Source organism: Nycticebus coucang, chromosome 6, assembly GCF_027406575.1.
Source record: "Nycticebus coucang isolate mNycCou1 chromosome 6, mNycCou1.pri, whole genome shotgun sequence".
NCBI classification, from domain to species: Eukaryota; Metazoa; Chordata; class Mammalia; order Primates; family Lorisidae; genus Nycticebus; species Nycticebus coucang.
In genome coordinates this window covers 101,349,053-101,371,209 of record NC_069785.1, presented here as the reverse complement: position 1 = coordinate 101,371,209, position 22,157 = coordinate 101,349,053, and the positions used below count along the sequence as shown (strand labels likewise).

General features: G+C 44.6%; 1 protein-coding gene across 4 annotated transcripts in view; it reads right to left on the bottom strand.

Annotated features, from left to right (window-relative positions):
* ADAMTSL3 (ADAMTS like 3) overlaps positions 1-22,157 on the bottom strand; it is a 406,539-nt gene that overhangs the window by 328,082 nt on the left and 56,300 nt on the right. For all 4 annotated transcript variants that reach the window (XM_053593613.1, XM_053593612.1, XM_053593614.1 and 1 more), the window contains exon 3: positions 11,790-11,909. In XM_053593613.1, the coding sequence (XP_053449588.1) occupies positions 11,790-11,909 (120 nt within the window). The remainder of the gene's footprint in view (positions 1-11,789; positions 11,910-22,157) is intronic.

Here is a 22,157-nt window from a genome sequence, read left to right as displayed (position 1 = left end):
ATGCAAGGGCCACACTAACCTGCTCTGTATCGTTATTTAGTATGTGTGCTGCTGACATAGACACAGAGGGCGGCTCTGAGGGGTGACCGGCTGTCCTGACGCACATGCTGCGTTTGATGGGGTCCCTGCAGGTGCACGCTGCTTAATAAAGGGAAGCTATAATCTTAGTCTTACTTTAAAATGGGAAAGCTTCCGCTTCTCTAGTTTCAAGGTCAAAGTTGCAAGAATTACTCTGGGTGCAATATTACTTCACATCCCTATACCCCACCCTGGGCTCACTATCGAGATTCCATCAATATTTATTGAGGAACTGATGGAGTGAACAACTGCCCCGTCACCTTCCTGCTGCTGTCAGCACAGACGTCAGATACAAATAGTCTCTACTCAAGGCATTATAATCTTTCACAGGAGCAGGGTGTTCAGAATTAGGTGTGTTAATAGAGCATAGTTTTATTTAATGTATGTTTTAATACATCCTAGATCTATTTAGTACATATATGTTTAATGTAGCATAAACTCAATACAAAGGCAAATTTTTGAGTTAAAAATCTTGCCTTTTCCTAATTAGAAAGGCAAATCGAATCAATCATTTTGACTTTTGCAGAATCAGAAACTTTTTAGTGTCATAAAAATGGGAGGAGAAGAAGAGGACTCATCCAGATGAGCTTACAGTCTGCTGCCCAGAAAGAGCAAGAGCTGGAGCAGAGCAGCCAGCACCACAACAATGAGCAGTCTGGTTCTCAACTCACCCTTTGGACTATCAGTCTTTGGAATAGAAAATATTATTTCCTCACAGTTGTAGGGAGACAGTGAAAAACAGAAACACATACATTCATAAGAAATAAAAATAGACCATTATGACAAAAGATAATCAACATGTTTTAAGAACTTATTTTAGTCCTTAAAGCAAACTCATAAATCAAGATTTACATAGGATTTCTTCAAGGCTTGTCACTCCTAGAAGTAGATCTTGTGGCTACTCTACGTCCTTGGGAATCACAGAAAAGACACAGGCTTGCTCTAGAACTCTGACTCCCATAGGAGAAATAAAATATCGATGTAAATAATTACAAACCTGGATGAAGCCAAAGGGCCCTAAGGAAAGATTTTATGACTTTCCTTAAGGAAAGATGAGCAACCTTGTCTCAAAGAGCACAAAGAAACTGTCAGGCTGAAGACTTCCCTAGAAAGCTACCTGGAGGAAATGGTGCCCACACTGAGCATTGCAGGGAACACAGACACTCAGTGAAGAGCTCCGCACGCCCCAGGCACAGGCACAGGCACAGCTTGGGAAGAGAAAAGCACGACGTTCAGTCTGCCCAGAGCACAGGCCCCCAGAGAGAAACAGCGGGTAACAGAAGACAGGTAGGGGCCCAGCTGGCTGGGGGCATCAATGCCAGTCTGGAGTTGAGCTGTTTTGGCAGAAGAAATGAGGACACTTAAGGTTTTTGACAAGGGGTATAATCTTTAACAAACAAGTTCATTGCACATTTACTTATATGCCAGGCCATGTGGCAGGATCTGGGACAATGGTAATAAGAAGGCACAGTGCCCATTTCCAAGGGGCCCAGACCCTAGTGAAAGACACAGGGGAGGAGGCCGCCACTGTGCTAGGGACAGAGGAGAGGGAATTAATGTGAGAACCTCAAAGGGGTGAAGGAAGGCTTGATGGAGAAAGTACTCAATTATTTAAACACTGCTCTGGGAAGGTAGGTACATGTATATTATGTTACACATGTTCATTTCCACATAATTCAAACATATTTGTTACTAAGTTTTAAAATGGAACAGGGAGGGGAGAGGAGAGGTTTGATAGAGGGAGGGTAAAAGGAGGGACCACACCTATGGAGCATGTTGCAAGGGTACCAGTCAAATCTTTCCAGTGTAGAACATATATGTCTGAACACAGTAATCAAGTAAATGAGGCAAAAGCTATGTTGATTGGTTTGATGTAACCACGTTACATTGTATAAAACAAAATCAACACATGGTACCCCACATATGCATAAATGTATTCATGATCTATGTGTATTTGACTTAATAAAAAATGGAACAGGTTATAAAAAGCAGAGGGGATGTTCCAAGCAAACAGGACAATTTATGCAAAGGCTGTAGTTGAAAAAGAGCCCCATGGCATAGGAAACAATAACACACCAGGCATAGAAATTCCCTCCACAGTGATGCAGAGTGTCCAAGTGGGGCAACCCTAACCGCTAGACACCTGTGCTCCACTTGCCCTTGGACTGTCCCCCTATGCACAACAGCCAGCGGCACCCTGGCCTTAGGGCTTCTGGTCTCGTTGGATAACCCCAGCCCAAGAATGAGCATTGAATCCAAGGCTAGAAGGCAAGGTAGAAACCGAGACTGTCTCAGAGCCTAGAGAACCAGGACAGTCTTTTTTACATTAAACTTAGACTGAGAGTCTTATAAAAGGTAACTAAACACAGAGACAACACCTTCAAGATGCTTCTCTGCAGCCTCAGGCATCCAGATGGCAAGGCCATTTTTCCCACCATCTGAAAGAGCCCTCCAGACACTTCAGCTCCCCAAAATCTATACCTAAGAAACAAGGTCCAGAGTGTCGAACCCTAAGCATAAGTGGACAAAAGTGTCCTCTGAACACTCCTGGGTCATGGCAGGACTCTGGGGGAAGGAAGTAGAGTGCTGGTCAGGTCATACAGCTTGGTAAATGCTCAGATCATTGATTTGGACAGCTGAAATGTGCCTCCAAGGAGAGGGCAGGAAGGGCCAGAAGTAGTTGTAGGGGCTTAGAGAAGGTCAGCCCCTGCCTGGGCCACCTGATACTCGGGTGTGGGGCATGGCGGCCTTCCCCAGTGAGGCCCGTTCAGCTGCACCAAAGTGGGAAGTCTGGACCTGGGGCATGTGACCCAGAGAGGATGACATGGGAAGCACCAGGGAGGGGTTAGCAATCACAGAGGAAGACAGGAGGAAGTGTGGAGAAGCAGGCACGGTGGTGCCACTGAGGAGTGGAGACAGCCCGCCGAGGAGAGGGAACGGCAGAGGGGGCCTACTCCTTTCTGTCATCCATTGATCGTGATGCCTTCCTCAAAATGAGTGAGTCTGAAAGTGCTTGAAGACTCTGAGGAGAAAGTGGTCTCACCACACAGAGCAGGGGCCATCAGGATGGCACTGTCAGCACCCTTGACTGCAGTGGGGGAGTCTCTTTGGGGAAGCTGTGTTTGCATCTGTCTTAAGCTTCCCCCACCCTACGCCCACCATGTGACCCATAGGGGAAAAAGTGATAAAAATCACAGGTGCCTCATATGAGTCCAGGAAGACATTAAAAGAGGAAAATGTCTGTTCAGTTCAAAACCTGGATGTTGAACTTCTACTGACCGGCATAATTTTTTTGTGCTTGAAAAATAACTAGTTTGTGAAAAGCTCAATGACAATGAAATTGAGTTCACGTGTGCCAGAGTCATCAGAACAGCACGCACGGTTGCATGTGCGATGTTCTCCCGTTTCCCAGGTGCCTGAAGTAGAAGCAGAGCACAAGTTATTCCAATTAACTTGTTCTCGTCTTCCCCTAACACACTGTGAGTTTGCTTTCTTGTTAGGTTGCTAAATCTTTGGAATATTTAAGCAGCATAACTACATCTGACCAAGATTACTCACCAACAAAGGAATGAACTGTTCAAACTCAAATGGCTTGCTGCTTTAAAACATTATATACACAGGCCAGAAGTACAACACAGGAAACTCTCCTGTGTGGAGAACAGATAAGTGGTTCACTGTGATCAGTCCAGGAGATGACAATACCATATAGACCCAAGGGCTATGTCCATCTTCCTTTACCAGAAATTTCAGAAGTTGGTATATACTTTCCAATCTAAAAACTATTACATAAATAACTTGGAAATGTCAAGTGATATTTCTGAGGCCTGCCAATGGTTTAACCACAATGGAGCTCCTGGCCAAGATATTCATGAAAAGTTTGTAAGAAGTTACTTCGAGAAAGATGTACTGACAGCAAATAGATTTCTTCTCCTAAGAAAGAATGCATAAATCAATAGTGAAAGAAAGAAAAGGAAAATGAGGTTTGTCATAATAGCATTTAAAAAAGACATTTAAAAGAAGTTTAGAAATAAGACTACCCAAGACTCTGTTATTAATAGATTATTGTTATTGCTAGCATTAAAAATTCATTCAAACATTTCTCTCATACTTTTCCTACCCACAGATTAGATGTAAAAATACCTTAACTGAGCCTAAAAGCAAAGAACAGGCCCTTGGCATTGCTACCACCTGGCTGTGTGATCTCAGACAAGGCACTGTTCCTCTCTGGGGCTCGGAGTCCTTGCCTAAAATCCAGAGTCCCTGTACTTCTTTTCAACTCTGATATGTTATGATTCCAGAAGCCTGCCAGGGCCACACATCCAGCCCTCTGCCTCCCTGGCAATAGAAATAGCAAAGAAAATACAATGTGGAGAGACATTTTGAAATAAGAAATCATACAAATAGGCAGTTGATGACATCCCAGAAGGAAAGGGGCTATTCTGACCCCCATCTATGCTGTCGCAAGGCCTTTGGATTTTGCAAACAGAATTTTACTAACACAGACTTTTACAGATATAAACTGGTTCACAGCAGAATCTGGATGTCACTTAAAAAAGTAACCAGAATTCTTAAGAAGGGGGCCTGTTTAGAACATGGGAGTGAGGGGTTGGAGGAGGTACTAGAAGTTAGATTTTAAGAGTTAAAAATGAGCAGGAGAGAGCAGCACGAGGCAGTCAGAATTTGACAGGTGAGTGGTCACTGAAAGTAGCTCAGAGCACAGGTAAAAGCATTTTAAATCTTAAAAAAAATCTTAACTCCACAAGAGGCTGAGGCAAGAGAATCGCCTAAACCCAAGAGCTGGAGGTTGCTGTGATGCCACAGCACTCTACCGAGGGTGACAAACTGAGACTCTGTCTCTAAAAAATTTTTAGACATATCTTATATATATATATGTTAAGATATATATCTTAACTCCATTTAAATGTGGCCTGAGAGAGATGAAAAAATGCAGAATTAATAAGGGTTTCCTTCTCTGGGGTCTACAGAGGAGTGAGAAGTTTACAGGAGAGGAGGGATGATGAGCTATAGACAGATATGAAAGAGCCTCACCAACATGAGATCAAGGTGGCTCTCTTAGAAATGGCTCCAACCTTATAAGACTTACTCATCCTTAGTTACTTTTAGGAAAATCAGAAGCCACCACTCACAAAATAGCCAACCTTGCCCTATATGCTAGGAATCCACATTGTTAGCCATTTTTCCTGCAGTTTGGTGCCTGGGAGCCTAAAAGTGGCAAGGTCAACATTACACACATGAAGATGATTCATGCACCACAGAAAAAAAGTGCATAGGACACACTGACGTCTAAGTTACCTACTGCCCATGCCGGGCCTCCTTAATCCAGGCGACTGCCAACAAGGAGGAAGTATATTACAACAAATCCCACGTCCCCCAATGCCTAACAGATGCTAAAAATATATCGATAAGTAAAAGAACTGGACCCCCTCCCCTTGGCCAAAAAGATCCCTAAAACTGAGTTGCGGACCATGAGAAAGGAGATCAGACAGGCCTCATCTGCCCCTGCCCTTCTCAGAGACGTCCTCTGTGGCTCACTAACAGGAGTAAGGCTGTGCAAGTCCTACTGCAGGTCTTCAGGGTACACAGCACACCGCTGGATTCTGGCCAGTGCTTTGTCTCTGATTAACAGACTCTTTTTCTTAAATATGTCTTTTCACTGGCTCCTGGTCTTTTAGACAGAACCTAACTTTGAGCCAATTGTCAGCTAAAGAATCTTTAAACCCACCTATAACCTGTAAGCTCCCCACTTCTGGATGTCCCACCTCATGGGGGTCACCCAACAAATGTTTTCCATGTATTGATTTGTGACTTCACCTATAATCTGTGTCTACCTAAAATGTATAAAACCAAACTGTCACCCCACCGCCTCAAATCCACATGCTCCGGGCTTCCTGTGTGTGGCTCCAGGTCATGGTCCTCAAATTTGGCTCAGAATAAACCTTCTTAAATTATTTTACTGAGTATGGCTTCTTTTCCACCTACAATTTTTTGTGCAAAAAATGTTTTCCTGACTTAAAACAAAAAAAAAATGACTTCTAATGTGAAGCCCTAAACCTGTCACAGATTTTTAAATCAGTGCTCATGATAAAGCCCTGAAATTAAATCCTCAGTGAGGTGAAGTAAGGTAAGAATGGAATACAACCTCAGCATCCCCTTTTCCCAGAAAGAGACCAAGGCAGAGAGTGACAGCACGGCTCTCCAAAAACAGCCGAGCCAGCAATTAAAAGAACAATGTGTAGAATTTAAGTCTCTGCTCCCCACAACAGACCAACATTCAGCTATTTGCCTATGAACAGGTCCTCTGTGGGACACAACTGCAAAACCACTGTGAGGAAAGACAAAAGAATCTACCCCAGACACTGTCTGGCTAGTAAGTCCTTCAACCACAAACTTCTTAGCCAGCTATCCCAAGCAAATGTATTCTAGCCATCTCACAAGCCTGATTCGACCAACTGTTAGAAAACTTACTTTCTAAGAATGTGCCCATCCTGTAGGGAGTTGGTGCCACTTTCATTGCATCTGACATGTTTCACCCCAACTTTGAAAAAGTGTGATTTCTATTAAAAATTGGGGAGGCAGGACATACCTAGAGATGCTATCAGTATAGCTACTTCCAAATTTCCGAAGGAACTCAGGAGTTTTTGATAAAACAAGTCATTAATACCAAATCATCCTCCAGGGTCTGCTAAGGCCCCAAAACTCTATTAACTATAGGAGAAGAGTCAGAGTTTTTAGGAAAGGAGATAATTTTCCAGGTGATTCTTCTGAAAGAAACAGCTGGACATATTCCAGAGCAGGCCAACTGGGGTTGGAGTGTACTGGTCTTAGTTTTTCAACTAACCATCTGGGTGTCTTCGAGTAAGTCATTTGCACATTCGAAATCTCTTGTTTTCTTGTCAAATGCAACTTTTGGGCCAAAATCCCCACCAGCTGTAAAATTCTAAAAATCTCTAAGTAATAGTTTACTGCATTGTTGGCAGACTGCCTTGGTAATCAGAAAAATCCAATTAATACTCACAGTGTGGAATATTCTATTTGTAGTTTCAAAAAATGTACTGTTTTGGAATGGAAGGCATTCAGATCAGGAAATTCAGTCATTTTATCTTTTAAAACAATGAATCTGAGGCTCGAAAATGCTAAATAACTCTCCTAAATTACAAGCTAATTAGTGGTAGAGGCCAAGACCAACCAAGGCTGCCTGACAGGTCCTATTGGCACTAAACCACATTGTTAGCCAGTCGGCTTCAGACTGTTTTCTCCATAGAAGCTGCTTCACCCCCTCCCCATATAATCCACAGTGTGGCTTTTATGTCTGCTGTTAAACGCAGCCCACATCACAGCTGTGCTTTACTGGTCTCAGAGTTATTAGTTTTCCAGGCACCTAATCCAGGAGACATTTGAAGAATGACCTGAAGGTTTCGTGAAAATGTGCCCAGGATAAAATACTTTTAGAAGTCCTTTGAGATTTGTCTGAAAGGGAAAATATCTACACACCATCCACTTGCTTCCCATTTTATACACAAATGAGTATTTTATGGGTAGGAAGCTCCTTGCAAAGCCACGCCTGACCCAACAACTTTAGAAACCACAACACAGCCTCCATTGCATAAACACTTGGTCACTCTGGCTTCAGGCCACTGTGACAGCAGGAGAGTACCCCTGGCACATATATGGAGACTCTGCAGGTAGGGACCCATACCACCTGATGGCAGGTCCTTCCCCACCAGCCCCTCATGTGGACACTGCATCTATTTCTGGCTGCCACTGCTGGGCATGACAAAGGCAACACTGGAAAACTGCTCCCGCCACTTCCCCAGGTATGGAATTTTTGGAGGGACTGCTCTGAAAATATTTTAAGGACAACCTAGGAATTTCTGTGCAGGAGCAATGCCACATGCCACCCAGTATGCTGCAATTTGTTCCAACATGAGACAATTTGTTCCAAAGAGTACAACTGGCTGCTAGACATCAAACCCTATATTATGTTGGATCCAGTGACTCGGTTGAATCTCTCAGACATAATGATGTGTGAAAGAAGCCAGGCACAAACGAGTACGTGCTGCAGGATTCCATCCATATAAAATCAAAATAAAATGAAAAGCAGCATAGCCAAGCTGTTACACTGATAGAAGTCTGAATGACAGTTCCTTCTTGAGTGGGGCATATGGATTGGGAGGGGGCACAGGGAGCCTCCAAGGTGCTAGAAATGCTAAATTTTTTGATCTGGGTAATATTTACATATGTGTAAAAACATTCAAAAATTCATCAAACTCTCCATGTCAGATGTGTATGCAGTGCAGGGTTTGTGTGTCATAGCTGAACAAAAAATTAATTAAAAATATTATGTGGAGTCCCCTGATGTAAATAGAGAATAAACTTCTTCCTTTCCTTTAGCATACTGGAGATTTTCTGAGCTGAGTGTGTATGTATGGTGCTATTATTAGTACTAACAATAGCTAAACTAAATACCTATCTGTACCAGGGCCCTGTGCATGGAGATTTGAATGAATTACCTCCTTCAAGTCCTCAAAACACCTCCCTGAGGTAGACACCATCTATGTTCCCCTTTCACAGATGAGAAAATGAGGCACAGGGAAGTGAAGTTCATTGTACACAGTAAATACAATGGCAGAACTGGGATTTGAACCCAAAGTAATCTGACGCTAGAGCCTTTGTTCTTAATTGACCTTAATGTTTTGTCATATGCTGCGGATAAGGAGATTTTTTAAAGTTTGATTATGTTTAACTGGTTTTATCTTCTCCCCAGTGCCTGAGAAGCTCCTTAACCTTATAACGCAGTCCATGTGTTGAGCATTCAGAGAAAGAGAAGCATGGCCTGGGCATTAGGTCCGACACCTTAGAACTGACTCGATGCTGAATTCAGGAGATGCCACTGGGTTAGTCTGAGCGTCTGTGCTCTTGGCCCTTAGTAGTGTAAGTGACGCTATTATTGGCCTGTTGTGGTCTGACAGTATTCCTTTCCCTTACAAAACACACAGTGGGGGTAACAAGTATTTTTACATGCTAGTCACGGTGGCTTTCTGGAATACCATGTCCTAGGACAAAATTTCCATAGTATGCCACACATTTCCAAGATCTGCGCTAGGCCTTTTGACAAGATGAAGGGGGCTTGTTTTCTTGTTTTTCTAGCTTTTATATTGTTATTATATTAAATATAATGTATCTGTGACACCTGGAGAAGGCATTAACCACTCTTTAATTATGAAATGCATAGCTTGTTATTTTCCAGACACCCTTTTTTTATTTTTTGAGACAGAGTCTCAAGCTATTGCCCTGGGTAGAGTGCCATGGCATCACAGCTCACAGCAACCTCAATTTCTTGGGCTTAAGCAATTCTCTTGCCTCAGCCTCCCAAGTAGTTGGAACTATAGGCACCCACCATAACGCCCGGCTATTTTTTGGTTGTAGTTGTCATTGTTGTTTAGCTGGCCTGGGCTGGATTTGAACCCGCCAGCTCCAGTGTATGTGGCTGGCGCCCTAGCGCTTGAGCTACAGGTACCGAGCCAGACACCCTTTTTTATCTTTCCTTTAGTTTCTTAGCCTTCTCCATTAGTTTCTCTTAAGTTCTTATATGAAAACCTGTTAGATCACTGATTTCTGGATTAAAAGGATCCATAAACTATAGACCCTCCAAAATCCAATCCGGGGGGAAGGGTGGTGGTGGCATAAAGCAATGTAATGACATTTTAGGCCTTATCTATAACCAGGCCCACAATATAAATTAGCTTAGGCTCCAAAATGTGAATACAGAGTTGTCCCAATCCCACCTCAGCTCACTACAATGATTGCTGATGCACTCACTTTTCAAGTAACTTGAAAAAGTGATTGTTGAAATTTTCAGTAAGAAATTGGTCTCATCCCAACCTATCCCAATGACCTGTGTCCCTGCTGTCAGAGCTCTGCTAGGTCATGACCCTGCCCTCACCCAGTCCCCAGCTCCAGAGCTAAGCGCAGCAAGAGCAGATCACTGAGCAACAGTCTCAGGATCAAGGTCAGCTGTGCCTCCCCTGAACAGGGCATCAGGTGCTGGACAACATGCTTCCTATCTGCCCTGTGTACTTCTGTTCTCTACCAGTGATGTTCTGCCAGACTCCAGTCCTCCATCCAGCCCATCTATAGCAGTCTGCCCAACTCCAGCCAGCCCAAGAGCATAGTCCCACTCCCTACAGTCACATCTGGAATCTACCTATTATGGCGGGATGAATTTCTCAGAACCGCTCCCTCTGAGTAAGGTCTACGGAAGCCTTGCCTAAATCAAACCGGAACACACTGGCTTTTGGCCACACAGCAGAGCTGGCCTCGCTCACTGGGCCTTCTCCCTCCACTTGATCTGGGGCCATGAGAAGCCTATCTCGCCTAGCTTCCCTGTAGGTGCCAAGGTCTACAGACCCACCAGGGCCCCACATTGCCTAAAAGCCCACCCAGTGACTTTGCTCCACTGCTCCATAAATTCAGGCTCTATGATCCAGAAACCTCTGCATGCAACAAAATTGACATTCTCTGTTTCAACAAGTTGTGAATGATTTCGAAGATATTTAAACTGCTAAGACATCATTGTGAAACAAGCATGGAAGAGAGTCGAGTACCCAGCTTCTGCATCTCAGCCAAGCAGAACCTATTCTCCAGTTAGCCTTCCTAAAGTGATTCACACACACATCAAAGAGGCAAATATATGTTGTTTTTCCTGAAAATTGGCTTGGAAAAAGAAAAAGAAAAAAAAAAAACACTAAAAGCTAAGAGAGCAGAGAAGTAATGCTTAATTAGAAAACACAGCTTTGGGATGCTTTCAGAATTGAATAGTAAATTTGGTGATAGCTAAAATGAATACAGACATCATATATTTCTTATAGAAATAAGAAAATTTGATTCTCAAGCAAATGTTCCAACTAGAGCAAGAACTGCATGCACATTGTACAGGAAATTATAAGTAAACATGAGATCCTTCAAGAGCATCCATGGGCAGCACCTGTGGCTCAGTGAGTTGGGTGCTGGCCCCATATACCGAGGGTGGTGGGTTCAAACCCTGCCCCAGCTGAATTGCAACAAAAAAATAGCCGGGCGTTGTGGTGGGCACCTATAGTCCCAGCTGCTCGGGAGGCTGAGGCAAGAGAATCACATAAGCCCAAGAGCTGGAGGTTGCTGTGAGCCATGTGATGCCACGGCACTCTACCGAGGGCAGTAAAGTGAGACTCTGTCTCTACAAAAAAAAAAAAGAGCATCCAGGGGGCCAGATGCAGTGGCTCAGACCTGTAAGCCCAGCACTCTGGGAGGCTGAGGTGGGTGGATTCATTGAGCTAAGGAGAGGAGTTAGGGACCAGCCTGAATAAGAGCAAGACACCATCTATCCATAAAAAATAGAAAAATTAGCCAGGTATCATGGTGGACACTTATAGCCCCAGCTACTCAAAAGGCTGAGGCAGGAGGATGGCTTGACCTTAGGAGTTTGAGGTTGCTGTGAACTAGGACACCACAGCACTCCACCCAGGGTGACAGAGTGAGACTGCGTCTCAAAAAGTAAAAAAAAAAAAAGAGAGAGAGAGAATGTCAAGTGTCTACTATACTAGTATTGCCAAGAGGAAAATGTAATTATTTTGAAGGTACTTTTGATATACTGCTTCCTGCCCACTGGTGAATGATGAAACCAAAGGTAAGCTCTTGTATGGTGTTCTTACCTGGTCATCATAGCGATAAGTAAGGAACTGCTCCCCTGTTGTATCTTCGAGAAAACTTCCCTGAGGAGAGAGTGCAAACTCAGGAAGGAAATAGGCTCCCGGAGACTTCTCTGCAATGGTCTGAAAGGCAAGATCTCTTGGTCAAAAAAGGCTCTAGTAAGGACCCCCTGAGGGGCAAAGTCCCAACTGGACATTCCAAGAGAATCAACCCACTAAATGTTATGCCAAGAAAAGAAAAGGAAGTTCTCTGTCTCGGCAAAGACCAAGGTGAGGCACACCAGGCATCTGTGTTGGGACACTGTCAGGCCATTCCAAATGGGCACAAGCATCTATTCCCTGATTCCTGCCTTTCTCTCTCTATCTGCCAGCAATCCAGCCACAGGGCTAACTTTAAGTTTTGTAGTTGCCAATCTATTGTTTTTAGAGTTCCTTCTTTCCTGACTTCCTCTCTCCCTTCCTTCCTTTTATGTTGGCAAAAGAGTGGGAAACAAATTTTTTTCCATATTACAACAGAAATGCATGCGCATTGCAGAAAATTCAGAAAATATGGACATGTGCAAAAGACAATAAAAATCACCCATAATTCTTCAACCTGCAATAACTACTTTTAATTGTTCAGTATATTTCCTTTGAGACTTTTTTTCTCATAATGCTTTCTTATGTTTATATAAAAATCTAAGGTTTGATAAACATGGGTTTTAGACCTTGGCACCCAAATTTTTATACTAAAGCCTCAATTGTTGGGGTTTAAGGGAAGTCAGGAAGGAAGGCCTCCTCTTTGGGGGAATGTGCCTTGGATATGTGGGTCACTGTGAAAGTGTTATATTCCATTATTTCACTTTCAAGAAAGTCAGTCAACAGTGTCCTTCCTGATTGACCTATGCAAATTTCAACTTGCTTGGCTTATGGGTGTTGCTGGGAGGGCTTCATTTGCTGCTATCCGTGTGGATTTTATGTTTCTTGATTTTTTTGTATCGCAAAACTTTTGTAATGATCCACATGATGGCTAATGGACTGGTTGCCATCATGCTGCCTCCTTCATCCTGGATGGGCCCAAAAAAACGAAGTTTGAAGATTCAGGATCACTTCCAGGAGGAAAACAAGGAAGGAGACAGAAGCTCCAGTATTTAGTTCCACCCAATCAAAAAACGTGCATCCATGACTATGCCACCAACTGGAAACCTCAAGCCCTTGCCTGAGAAGGAATGGGTAAGAAACAGAGGAAAAGGCCACAGGAGTTTCTCTGAGGAGCAGGAAAGAAATGTCATCTCTAAAACCTCTGCTGCCCCAATAGACTCTTCCCAAACTGAAGCAATGACTGAAGCAAAAATATCCGTGTGATGAATACTGTATTTAACAAGCTCCGTCAACATGGGAAAAGTCTATCAAGAAACACAGCAGAGATCACTCCACCAGACTAGATAGTCTAGACAGCAGATTGTTCAAATAATTTCAAGATTTTCTTATTAAACTTCATTTACATGAGAAATTTGGTACCGTTGTTGTTAATTGTCTCTCTTGACTTCAGAAGTCATAGAATACTCATAATTTTAAATGCGTAAAGGGACATTAGAGAAGTCATCTAGGTCAACCTCCTGACTGTACAAACGAATAAACTAAAGACCTAAGACTTAGGAGACTTCCCAAATTTCACAGAGCCAGGACTAGAGCCAGGGCTGGAACCCTTGCAGATCCATTAGCTGGCTGCTCATTCAACACACACACACTGAGCATCTGCTCCATGCCTGGCAGAGTTCTCAGTGCTGTGGATACAAAGATCAGATTCCTATTTTTAGGGAAGTTTTATTCTAGTTGAAGGGGATACATAATAGAATAAGTAATCAAATATATAAGCAAGAAAATTGAAGTTTTAAGTTTACCAAAGGACATTAACAAGGTGATTGGAAAATAACACTCGGGAAAGGCTCTTCCATTTTAGATAAGATGGACATCCCCAAGAAGGTAAGATTTCAGATAATAACTAAAGCATAAGAAGGAGCCAGTTATGCAAAAAGCGAAGGATGAGTATTTCTGGCCAAAGAAAAAACATAAAAGCCCTAAAAAGGAAAGGAGGTCAGTGAGTTTGAAGAACAGAAAGGAGGTCAATGAGGCTAGATTCAGCATGGACAAGAGAGAGAGTGGCACGTGATGTGGAGGGAGGAAGGAAGGAAGCTCCAGGATAGTCAAGGACCTTGTGGGCCACATGGGATAGGAGAACCACAGCTGAGTGAGTATTTAAAACACATGGACAGCTTTTGGGGCAAGTGGCTAAACAGAGACAAATGGAATCATAAAGACCAGGTGGAAGGCTGTTGATATGCACCTGGGTGAGAAGGCATTGTTCCTTGCACTGGAATGAAGGCAGTGGAGAAGGAGAGAAGTGGATGGGTGAGTAGAACCAACAAGACTTGCTGCTTTGGGAGGAGACAGAAATCAAGGGTGACTTCTGGGCTGAAAAGGAACACAAAGGATGGGTAGCCCTCACCCAGAGTTGCTGGATGGGGTGGAGTCCATAGTTCTGTCTGACATGTCTGTGAGACATTCATGTGGGGAGCTTGAATTGGCCATTCAATAGGCAAATCAGAGTTCAGAAAGGACATTGGAGACTAAGACAGATTTGGGCACCATCACTTACATTCTCAGACATAGATGCATGCATGTGTTTACGGCCATTATGCCAGAAAGGCCCCTGCCTAGAGAAAGAGTTTAGCAGACACAAGAGCCTTGGCTGGGACCCTCAATAATTCTAATATTTGAAAATAAGTAGAGAAGCAAGCAAAAGAAACTAAAAATGGTCATCAACTAGAGTAGAATAAAGAAAAAAGCAAATATTGGATCATAAAAAGATCAAGCATCAAGGAGAGCAATGGACTCGCATGCCACCAAGAGACTGAGAAGAATGACGCCAGAGATGTGGCCTTTGGATCTGGCAACAAGGATGTCACTGCTGACCTTGACGAGGGTGGCCACAGTGCAGTGGCAGGGACAACTGTAATGGGTCTGAATAGTGACTGGGCGAAGAGGAAGTAGAGAGCCCAAAGGGAGACTTGGGCTGGGCAGTAGCTGGAGGAGAATATGGGATTGCAAGTGGGTTTCTTTCTTTCTTTTTTTTTTTTTTTTGAGACAGAGTCTCACTTTGTCACCTTGGTGGAGTGCTATGACATCATAGCTTACAGCAACCTCTAACTCCTGGGCTTAAGCCATCCTATTGCCTCAGCCTCCCCAGTAGCTGGACTACAGGTGCTGGCCACAACTTCCAGCTGTTGTTAAAGACAGGGTCTCACCTTGCTCAGACTGGTCTTGAACTCCAAACTCAAGCAATCCACCTGCCTCAGCCTCCCAGAGTGCTGGGATTACAGGCGTAAACCAACAAGTGGATTTTTTAAAGAATAGGAGACACTGGAATATCTGGGTTTTCTGGGTTACTGGAATAATCCAATTGTGAGAGAGAGAGTAATGGAGGAGACAGAAAAGATAGCTGCAGGGGTTAAAGCCCGTGAGAAGGAAGAGGAGTGAAATCCAGATTGCATGCAGAAAGGTTGGCTTTTGTAAAGATTAGGGTGCTTGATACGTGTCATTTCACATCAGGCTATGTTTCCTTGCTGGCCCAGATGCTGGGCCTCCACCTCCCGGTGCTTGCTTCTTGGACACCCTTCTACTGGGTCCCAGGGATGTGCCTGGTCCCAAAATTGTCCATCTGTCCCTATCACCCGCCTTCCCTCTCACATTTCTTTTTTTTTTTTTTTCCACATAACTTTCTTACCACTTACTGTTCTCTTTTCTGGGCCCCTCTGTAGCTGCCATGCATTGTCCCCAGATAACTGCCTTCTGCAGCAAGCGGGGACAGTCGTAAGCTTGGTGTAAATAAAATATTCTGAAGTCTCTTTCTGTAGTACCATAACACTTCTCTGCAACCAGAGTATTTACTCACCATTGTGTTTCTGCACTATCAAAAACAACCACAAACATTTTGAAAGCTCCACTGACCTTTTCTTTCTCTGCTTAAATTCAGATTGGGTAAAATGGCCTGTTAGCCAATTCCAGGCTTCTCTCTCTCAAGGTCCATTTTGGAGGACACTCCATAGGGCCGAGGGCATGCCCCCACCATGTGTGCACCCCTAGAATGTGGTATGCAGGAGGCTGGTGGGTAGCACTGCCTCAGCCCTGCAGTAGAAGACATGCTTCCTTGGTGATCCACTACCCAGTGGGAGTTCAGGGTTACTGGTACCCCGGGGTAAAACCAGATGCTCTCCACAACCACATTGCACTCCTCCTTATAGCTAAACAATCAAGATTTTATATTTTCCACCTTTCATTAAAATCCTTACTCTCAAGTAAATTTCAATCACTCAGGAGTTGATTCTACAGCCTGGATGCTATCCAAGCCCCTTCCGTCTATAGATGGAGCCTTCATGACTACCTTTAGTGATGGGGAGCTCATTCTCTCCCATGACAATAAGGGTCTATGAGAACCTAGCCAATGTACAGGTTCCAAACCAGCCTGGAGTGGCCCATGGCTCTCTCCAGCAAGGCCCCCTGGTATCCCTGCCCTCCCTCCCACCCACAAGACACACACAACAAAATCAAATTCTAGATTCCAGAGTGGCATCTAGGAAGGAACAAATATCTGGGACATGGAACTATAGAATTAGCAGGAACTTGAGAGACAGTCCAGTCCTAGCCCTCTCCTAAGGCAAGAATCTCTCCTGCAGCCCCTCCTGCAGATACAACAGCTGCCACATAGGCCCTCTGAAGAAAAAGACAAGAAAAGGTCATTGAGCTGGGACTGTGGAGACTTTCCCATGTCATCCTCATAGCTGTCCCGTGGAGCGTGTGCCGTTCGTCTCATTTCACACAAGAGGAAACCAAGATGCAGGAAGACAGGTAGTGGGATCATGGACGCCTTCCCCCGCTGCCCAGCGAAACTTCACTTCTATTCTGTTCCCTTTCCTTCCCTTCCTCGGTGAGTAAGATTCTTAGAAAACTTGGGCCTTTTCTTAGGAGAAATGGCTGAGTTCATTCATAGCTTCAGAAAACAAGCTGCACACAGAAGGTGTGTGTTTGGCATTTCCACCCAGATAGCACTGACTTCCTCAGCTCTGCACAGGACGAGGTGACCAGAGAGGTCAGGCCAGGGCCCTTATGGAGCAAGAGCTGGGGGGAAAGGCAGGGAGGCAGCCCGGGTGGGAAGCGTGTGATCTTCCCAGGGCACAGAGCCAGGGCTCAGCAGAGAAGCTGCCAAAATGTGGCTCCTCCACCAGCCACTGTCCACAGCTGCTGAGTCACCCAGGACGGTCGGGCAGAATCCAGATACTACCTCCAGGAAGTGTGACTCTGAGACCTGGGGTCCAACTCTGTCTCCACATCACCCTCCAGCTGTAGGAGGAAGTAAATATGGGCAGCTTATACAAAGACAGGACTTATGTTCTAGGCCTCGACCTACACCCTGTAAAGAATCAAGAATAAATAACTATGAGGGCTGTTTGAAGGATGTGGCCCATTGTGATATTGTGATATAATAAGAATATATACTTGGCCTCTGCCCAAGCCTCCTGACATAGAGCTCCTAAAACCCTTGCAATTTCCTGGGCAATAGGGGCACTGGGAGAATCATTTTTCTGGTAGTTGGTCTTTGATTGTGGTTCCTGCAGGAAGCTCCTTAAGGCTTTGTAACTTCCTGAGTGAGAGGAACATCTGACACAGCTCCTAAATTCCTTAGACTCTCCGGAGTGATGGGAGCATCTTTTACTCTAACGTGATGTGTCTCTTGGTAGGCGCCAACTATGTGATTAGAGGGCTGTAACTTTGAGTTCCCCAACATCCTGGGAGGAGAAAGGGGATAAAGGTGAAGTTGATGCCTATAGCCAGTGATGCCTAGGTAATAAAGCCTCCAGATCAGCCCAAAAGGGCTGGGTTCAGGGAGTTTCTGCATGGGTGAACACATACATTTGTTTGGAGGGTGACACCCCAACTCCTGCTCTTGGGACCCTTACAGACCTCGGTCAATGTGTCTCTTCATCTTGCCATTTTTCAGTATCCTTTACTGTAAATTAACACTTATTAACAAATCAGTAAATGTAAGTGGAGTGTTTCCCTGTGTTCTACAATCATCTCTAGCAAACGAATCAAACCCAAAGAGGGGTTCTGACCTGTCAGTCAGAAATGTAGACGACAGCCTGCTACTTGCAATTGGCATCTGAAGTGAGGTGCAGTCTTGTGGGACTGAGCCCTTACTCTGCAGGACCTGATGCTGTCTCCAAGGAGAACTGGCTTGAATTAGGGGATGCCCGGCTGCTGTCCACTGGAGAATTGCTTATTTGTGGGGAACACACACACTTGGCATTAGAGTGTTTTATTGAGTGGAGAACGGAAAGTAGGAAAAAGCACTCAATTGTTTTTATTTTTCTGTTTCTCAGACTACTATAATAGGAAGGGAGAATGGCAGGGGAGATGTGGTTATTTCTACACTGATGAATGGGACCCAGTGTGCCTTAAAAGTCAAGCAGTCACTTATTAAAACAAATACAAGGCAATTCCCATTAAAAGTCAGCAAGACATTTTGAATGCTTCTCCTGAACCCCTTATCACTCTCCAGAGCACAAATATGGCCAAATACAGAACTTCACCAGCCCGAGGCTGGGGTTAAGGAAGGCCCCCAAGTCTTTCTCCCACATGCAGCTTTTAAGCTATGTTGCTGCGCATTCAGGACTGACAGCTGGACTGCGAGATTTCCTGTTATGCACTTTCTCTTTGTATTTGGCCCATCATTTCAGCCCGTCGGCACTGGTTGAGGTGCTGACTCCATCTATACTACAGGTGTCTGCTCTCTCTCCTGCCCCCGCAGCAGCACAAGTTTGAGCAGAATACTGACCATCTGCACCCTCGTCTCTGCTGCAATCTCACTGAGCAGGAAAGGGCTGAGGCTCTGTGCCTTCCTCCAGGCTGACAGTGAACCTACCCAATTATAGTTCCTCATCTCCAATGGCCACTAGAGGTTCAAAAAATAACCTATCAGATGCCTCAACTCTGCAGTGACACAGTCAACAGTAGAAGGAAAATGCTAGAGGGAAGAGCAGAGATTGCAACAGAGCTTAGATGCTGGGACGAAGGCAAAGCCCTGAGTCACACTGTTGGATTCTTCCCAGGGCACCAGTGGACTTTTAAAGTCATTGTCAGAAATATTCATGCACAGGTCAGTCAGTCTCTATTACTGGCAACCACGGTCTGCAAGGAAGAGGCCAGCATCTGGAAGGGAAGTCAGGACCACTCCTACAGGTGGAAGGGCCCTTTAAAGAATGCCATTCTGTGAGTCTGAAAGTGCCACTCCCAGGGAGAGCAGGCTCAAAGCCAGCAGAGAGTGGCAAGGATTCTCTCCTCCCAATTCCTCTGGGCTGCACGTCCAAGGCTCACAAGGGAAAAATCAGTTAACCCATGCTGCTTAAACTCAGTGTACCAGGCATCTTTTCCTTCCAAAACCCATGATATGCATTTTATTTCCTAAATCTGAAACAAACATTAAAAAGGAAACCTCCCAGATCACTTTGGTTTTTCAAGTAGGATTTTGTCATCCCCGGACTTCTCGGTCTTAGGTGTCCAAAACTTCGTGATGAAATATAAAATGCATTTACTTTGGCAGGGTTTGAAGGAAGGGCTAAAAGAAAAGGAGTTTTCACTTTTCTGAATCTAAAAATCTCCTACGTCTAAGTATGTATTCTCTCTCAAATTTTCTCTTCTTCTTCCCCTTTCCCCAAGGTCCTTCCCCTACCACATAGACACACAAATACCTAGCACACACACACCACACAAATATACAACACATACAAATACACACCACACACACTATAGTGTAGATGGAGTCAGCACATCAACCAGTGTCAACACAAATACACACCACACACAAATACACACCACACACTACACACCTGTAGTGTAGATGGATCAGCACCTCAACCAGTGCCGACACAAATACACACCACACACACAAATACACACCATACACTACACACAAATAAATACCACTCACACTACAAACACCACACACAAATACACACCACTCACAACACACAAATACACACCACACACTACACACAAATAAACACCACACACTACACACAAATAAACACTATACACTACACACTACACACAAATACACACCACTCACGACACACAAATACACACCACACACTACACACAAATAAATACCACACACTACACACTACACACAAATACATACCACTCATGACACACAAATACACACCACACACAAATACACATCACACACAACACACACACAAATACACACCACACACACACTACACACCACAAATACACACCACACACAAATACACACCACACAAATACATACCACCCACCACACACAAATGCACACCAGACACACCACACACACTTCACACATACCCTACACACCACACACATATCACATACACACACCGCAGATCACACACACACACCACTCACACATAGCCTTAATCAGCACTGGCAAGCAGGGCCCAGAGTCATCAGTGAAAAGATGCTGCTGGAACACATCTGACCTTTCGGTTCCCTGAAAGGAGAAAGCCTAAAAGTGGAATCACACTCCTTTCCTGCATCTTTGAACTTTCTTTGGTGCTCAGGCTTTATATGCACCGGCCTTCAGTAATTAATTTCTTTCCTAGAAAAGCCAACTGGGTTGCCCTCTCCCCACACAGAGTCCGCATGGCTGGTGTCTGAATAGTCTCTCCACCACAAAAAGCCCAAAGGCTCTGGCCGAACAGCAAGCTGGCATTTCATAAGAGGTTATTTAAAAACAAGACCATTCCTCTGAATGGAGGGCGGAAAGAAAGCCTTCCCCTGCCAATGTACACAATGCACAGCCTCTCCCTGGAGCCCACCCCACAAAAATTTTATTTAAGAATCCCTTTTCAAGACCTTCAAGTAAGCTGACCTATTGGAAACAGGCTCAATTAGCAAAATGTCACATGGAAATAAGTCTACCTTAAAATACCCCAGGAAAAAACTGAAAATCGTATTCCATGAACAAAGTCCATTGCTAAAGAAAAAACCAGGTGTCGCTCTCAAATCTTAATAAATTATAAATGTCCCACCCCAGCTCCCCTCCTATTCTCTCTCCTCCTCCCACGCTAGTCGCTGTAGTGAGGGGTGTTCCCACCAGAGCACTCAGGAGAGAAGAGTGACCGTGACATCTGGCATGACCCTGACATCTGGCGTGACTGTGGTTGGGGGAGGAGTGCTGCATGTGAGAACTGCCCAGGAGAGGTGCTGTGCAGAGCGAGGCGTCGCTGCTGGGTCCCTGTCCTGCCCCAGGAAGCACTTCCGCTCCAACAGCCCAGCCTGGGACCTAGGATCTGCACTTTGAATCTAAACTGACATGCATCTTTTCCCACAACCTCTTCATCACTAACACTCATCATTATCCCTCTGGCAGAGAAAAGACATCTTTACTATTTAAATAAAGTACAAATAAGCATTTTATTTTGCCTAAGTGGTGGGGAATTCAAAAAGCCTGGCATGTTCAAGTAATTGTTGGGGTTTGCGGGGTATCTTCAGTCACCCAGTCAGGGTGTGTTTATTCAGCACCTACCAAGCACTGTTTTTGACACTGAGAGTCCAGCAGTCAGTGAAGCAGACAAGATTCACTTTTCCCAAGGAGCTTACACCCTGATTAGGACCCGCAGGAAAGGAGCACAGGAGAGAAGAGAACAGTGCTCTGTCCCCAGGGAAGGAGGCTGGAAGTGCCTGGAGGCCGCTACAAACTGCAGTTTTAAATAGAGTGGCCAGGGCAAGCCAAAGTAGGTCTGGGTCCTCAGGGAATCACTTTCTTTTCTGATTTTCTAAACTGGCCAGTTAGACTTTACCATCCTCCTTGGAGGTTCCCAAATGTCCACACTCTCTGGGAAGCTGGTTGGGAATTGCAGGGTCTACAGTCCATCTGCCTCCAACCACATCATCAGGGGACCCTCTCCTTCTTGGTCCCCAGGATCTCTCTGCCTCCAAGCCCTTCCAACTCCAGCCCACCAGGCCTAGGCACGGCTGTTACCCCAGCACCCCTGCCTCCTGGACAGACGGGGGCCTCTGTCATCCCACCATGCCTGGCTGTCCTCTGGCCATGCCTCTGCCAGATGAGCCACAGTACCACACCATGCACATAAGGGCAACATGTATATGCAGAAAACACTTGTTAGTTGACAACTAATTAAGCAGACAGGATGTTCTTTATTGCCAACCTCAGATACCATTTCTATCAAGCAAATCTGTGTATGTCTCTTATGCATGATTTTGTGTTAATTCAGTAGCCAAAAAGAAAAGAAAAAAAAAAAAAGGAAAAGAAAAGAAAAAGGGGAAAAAAAA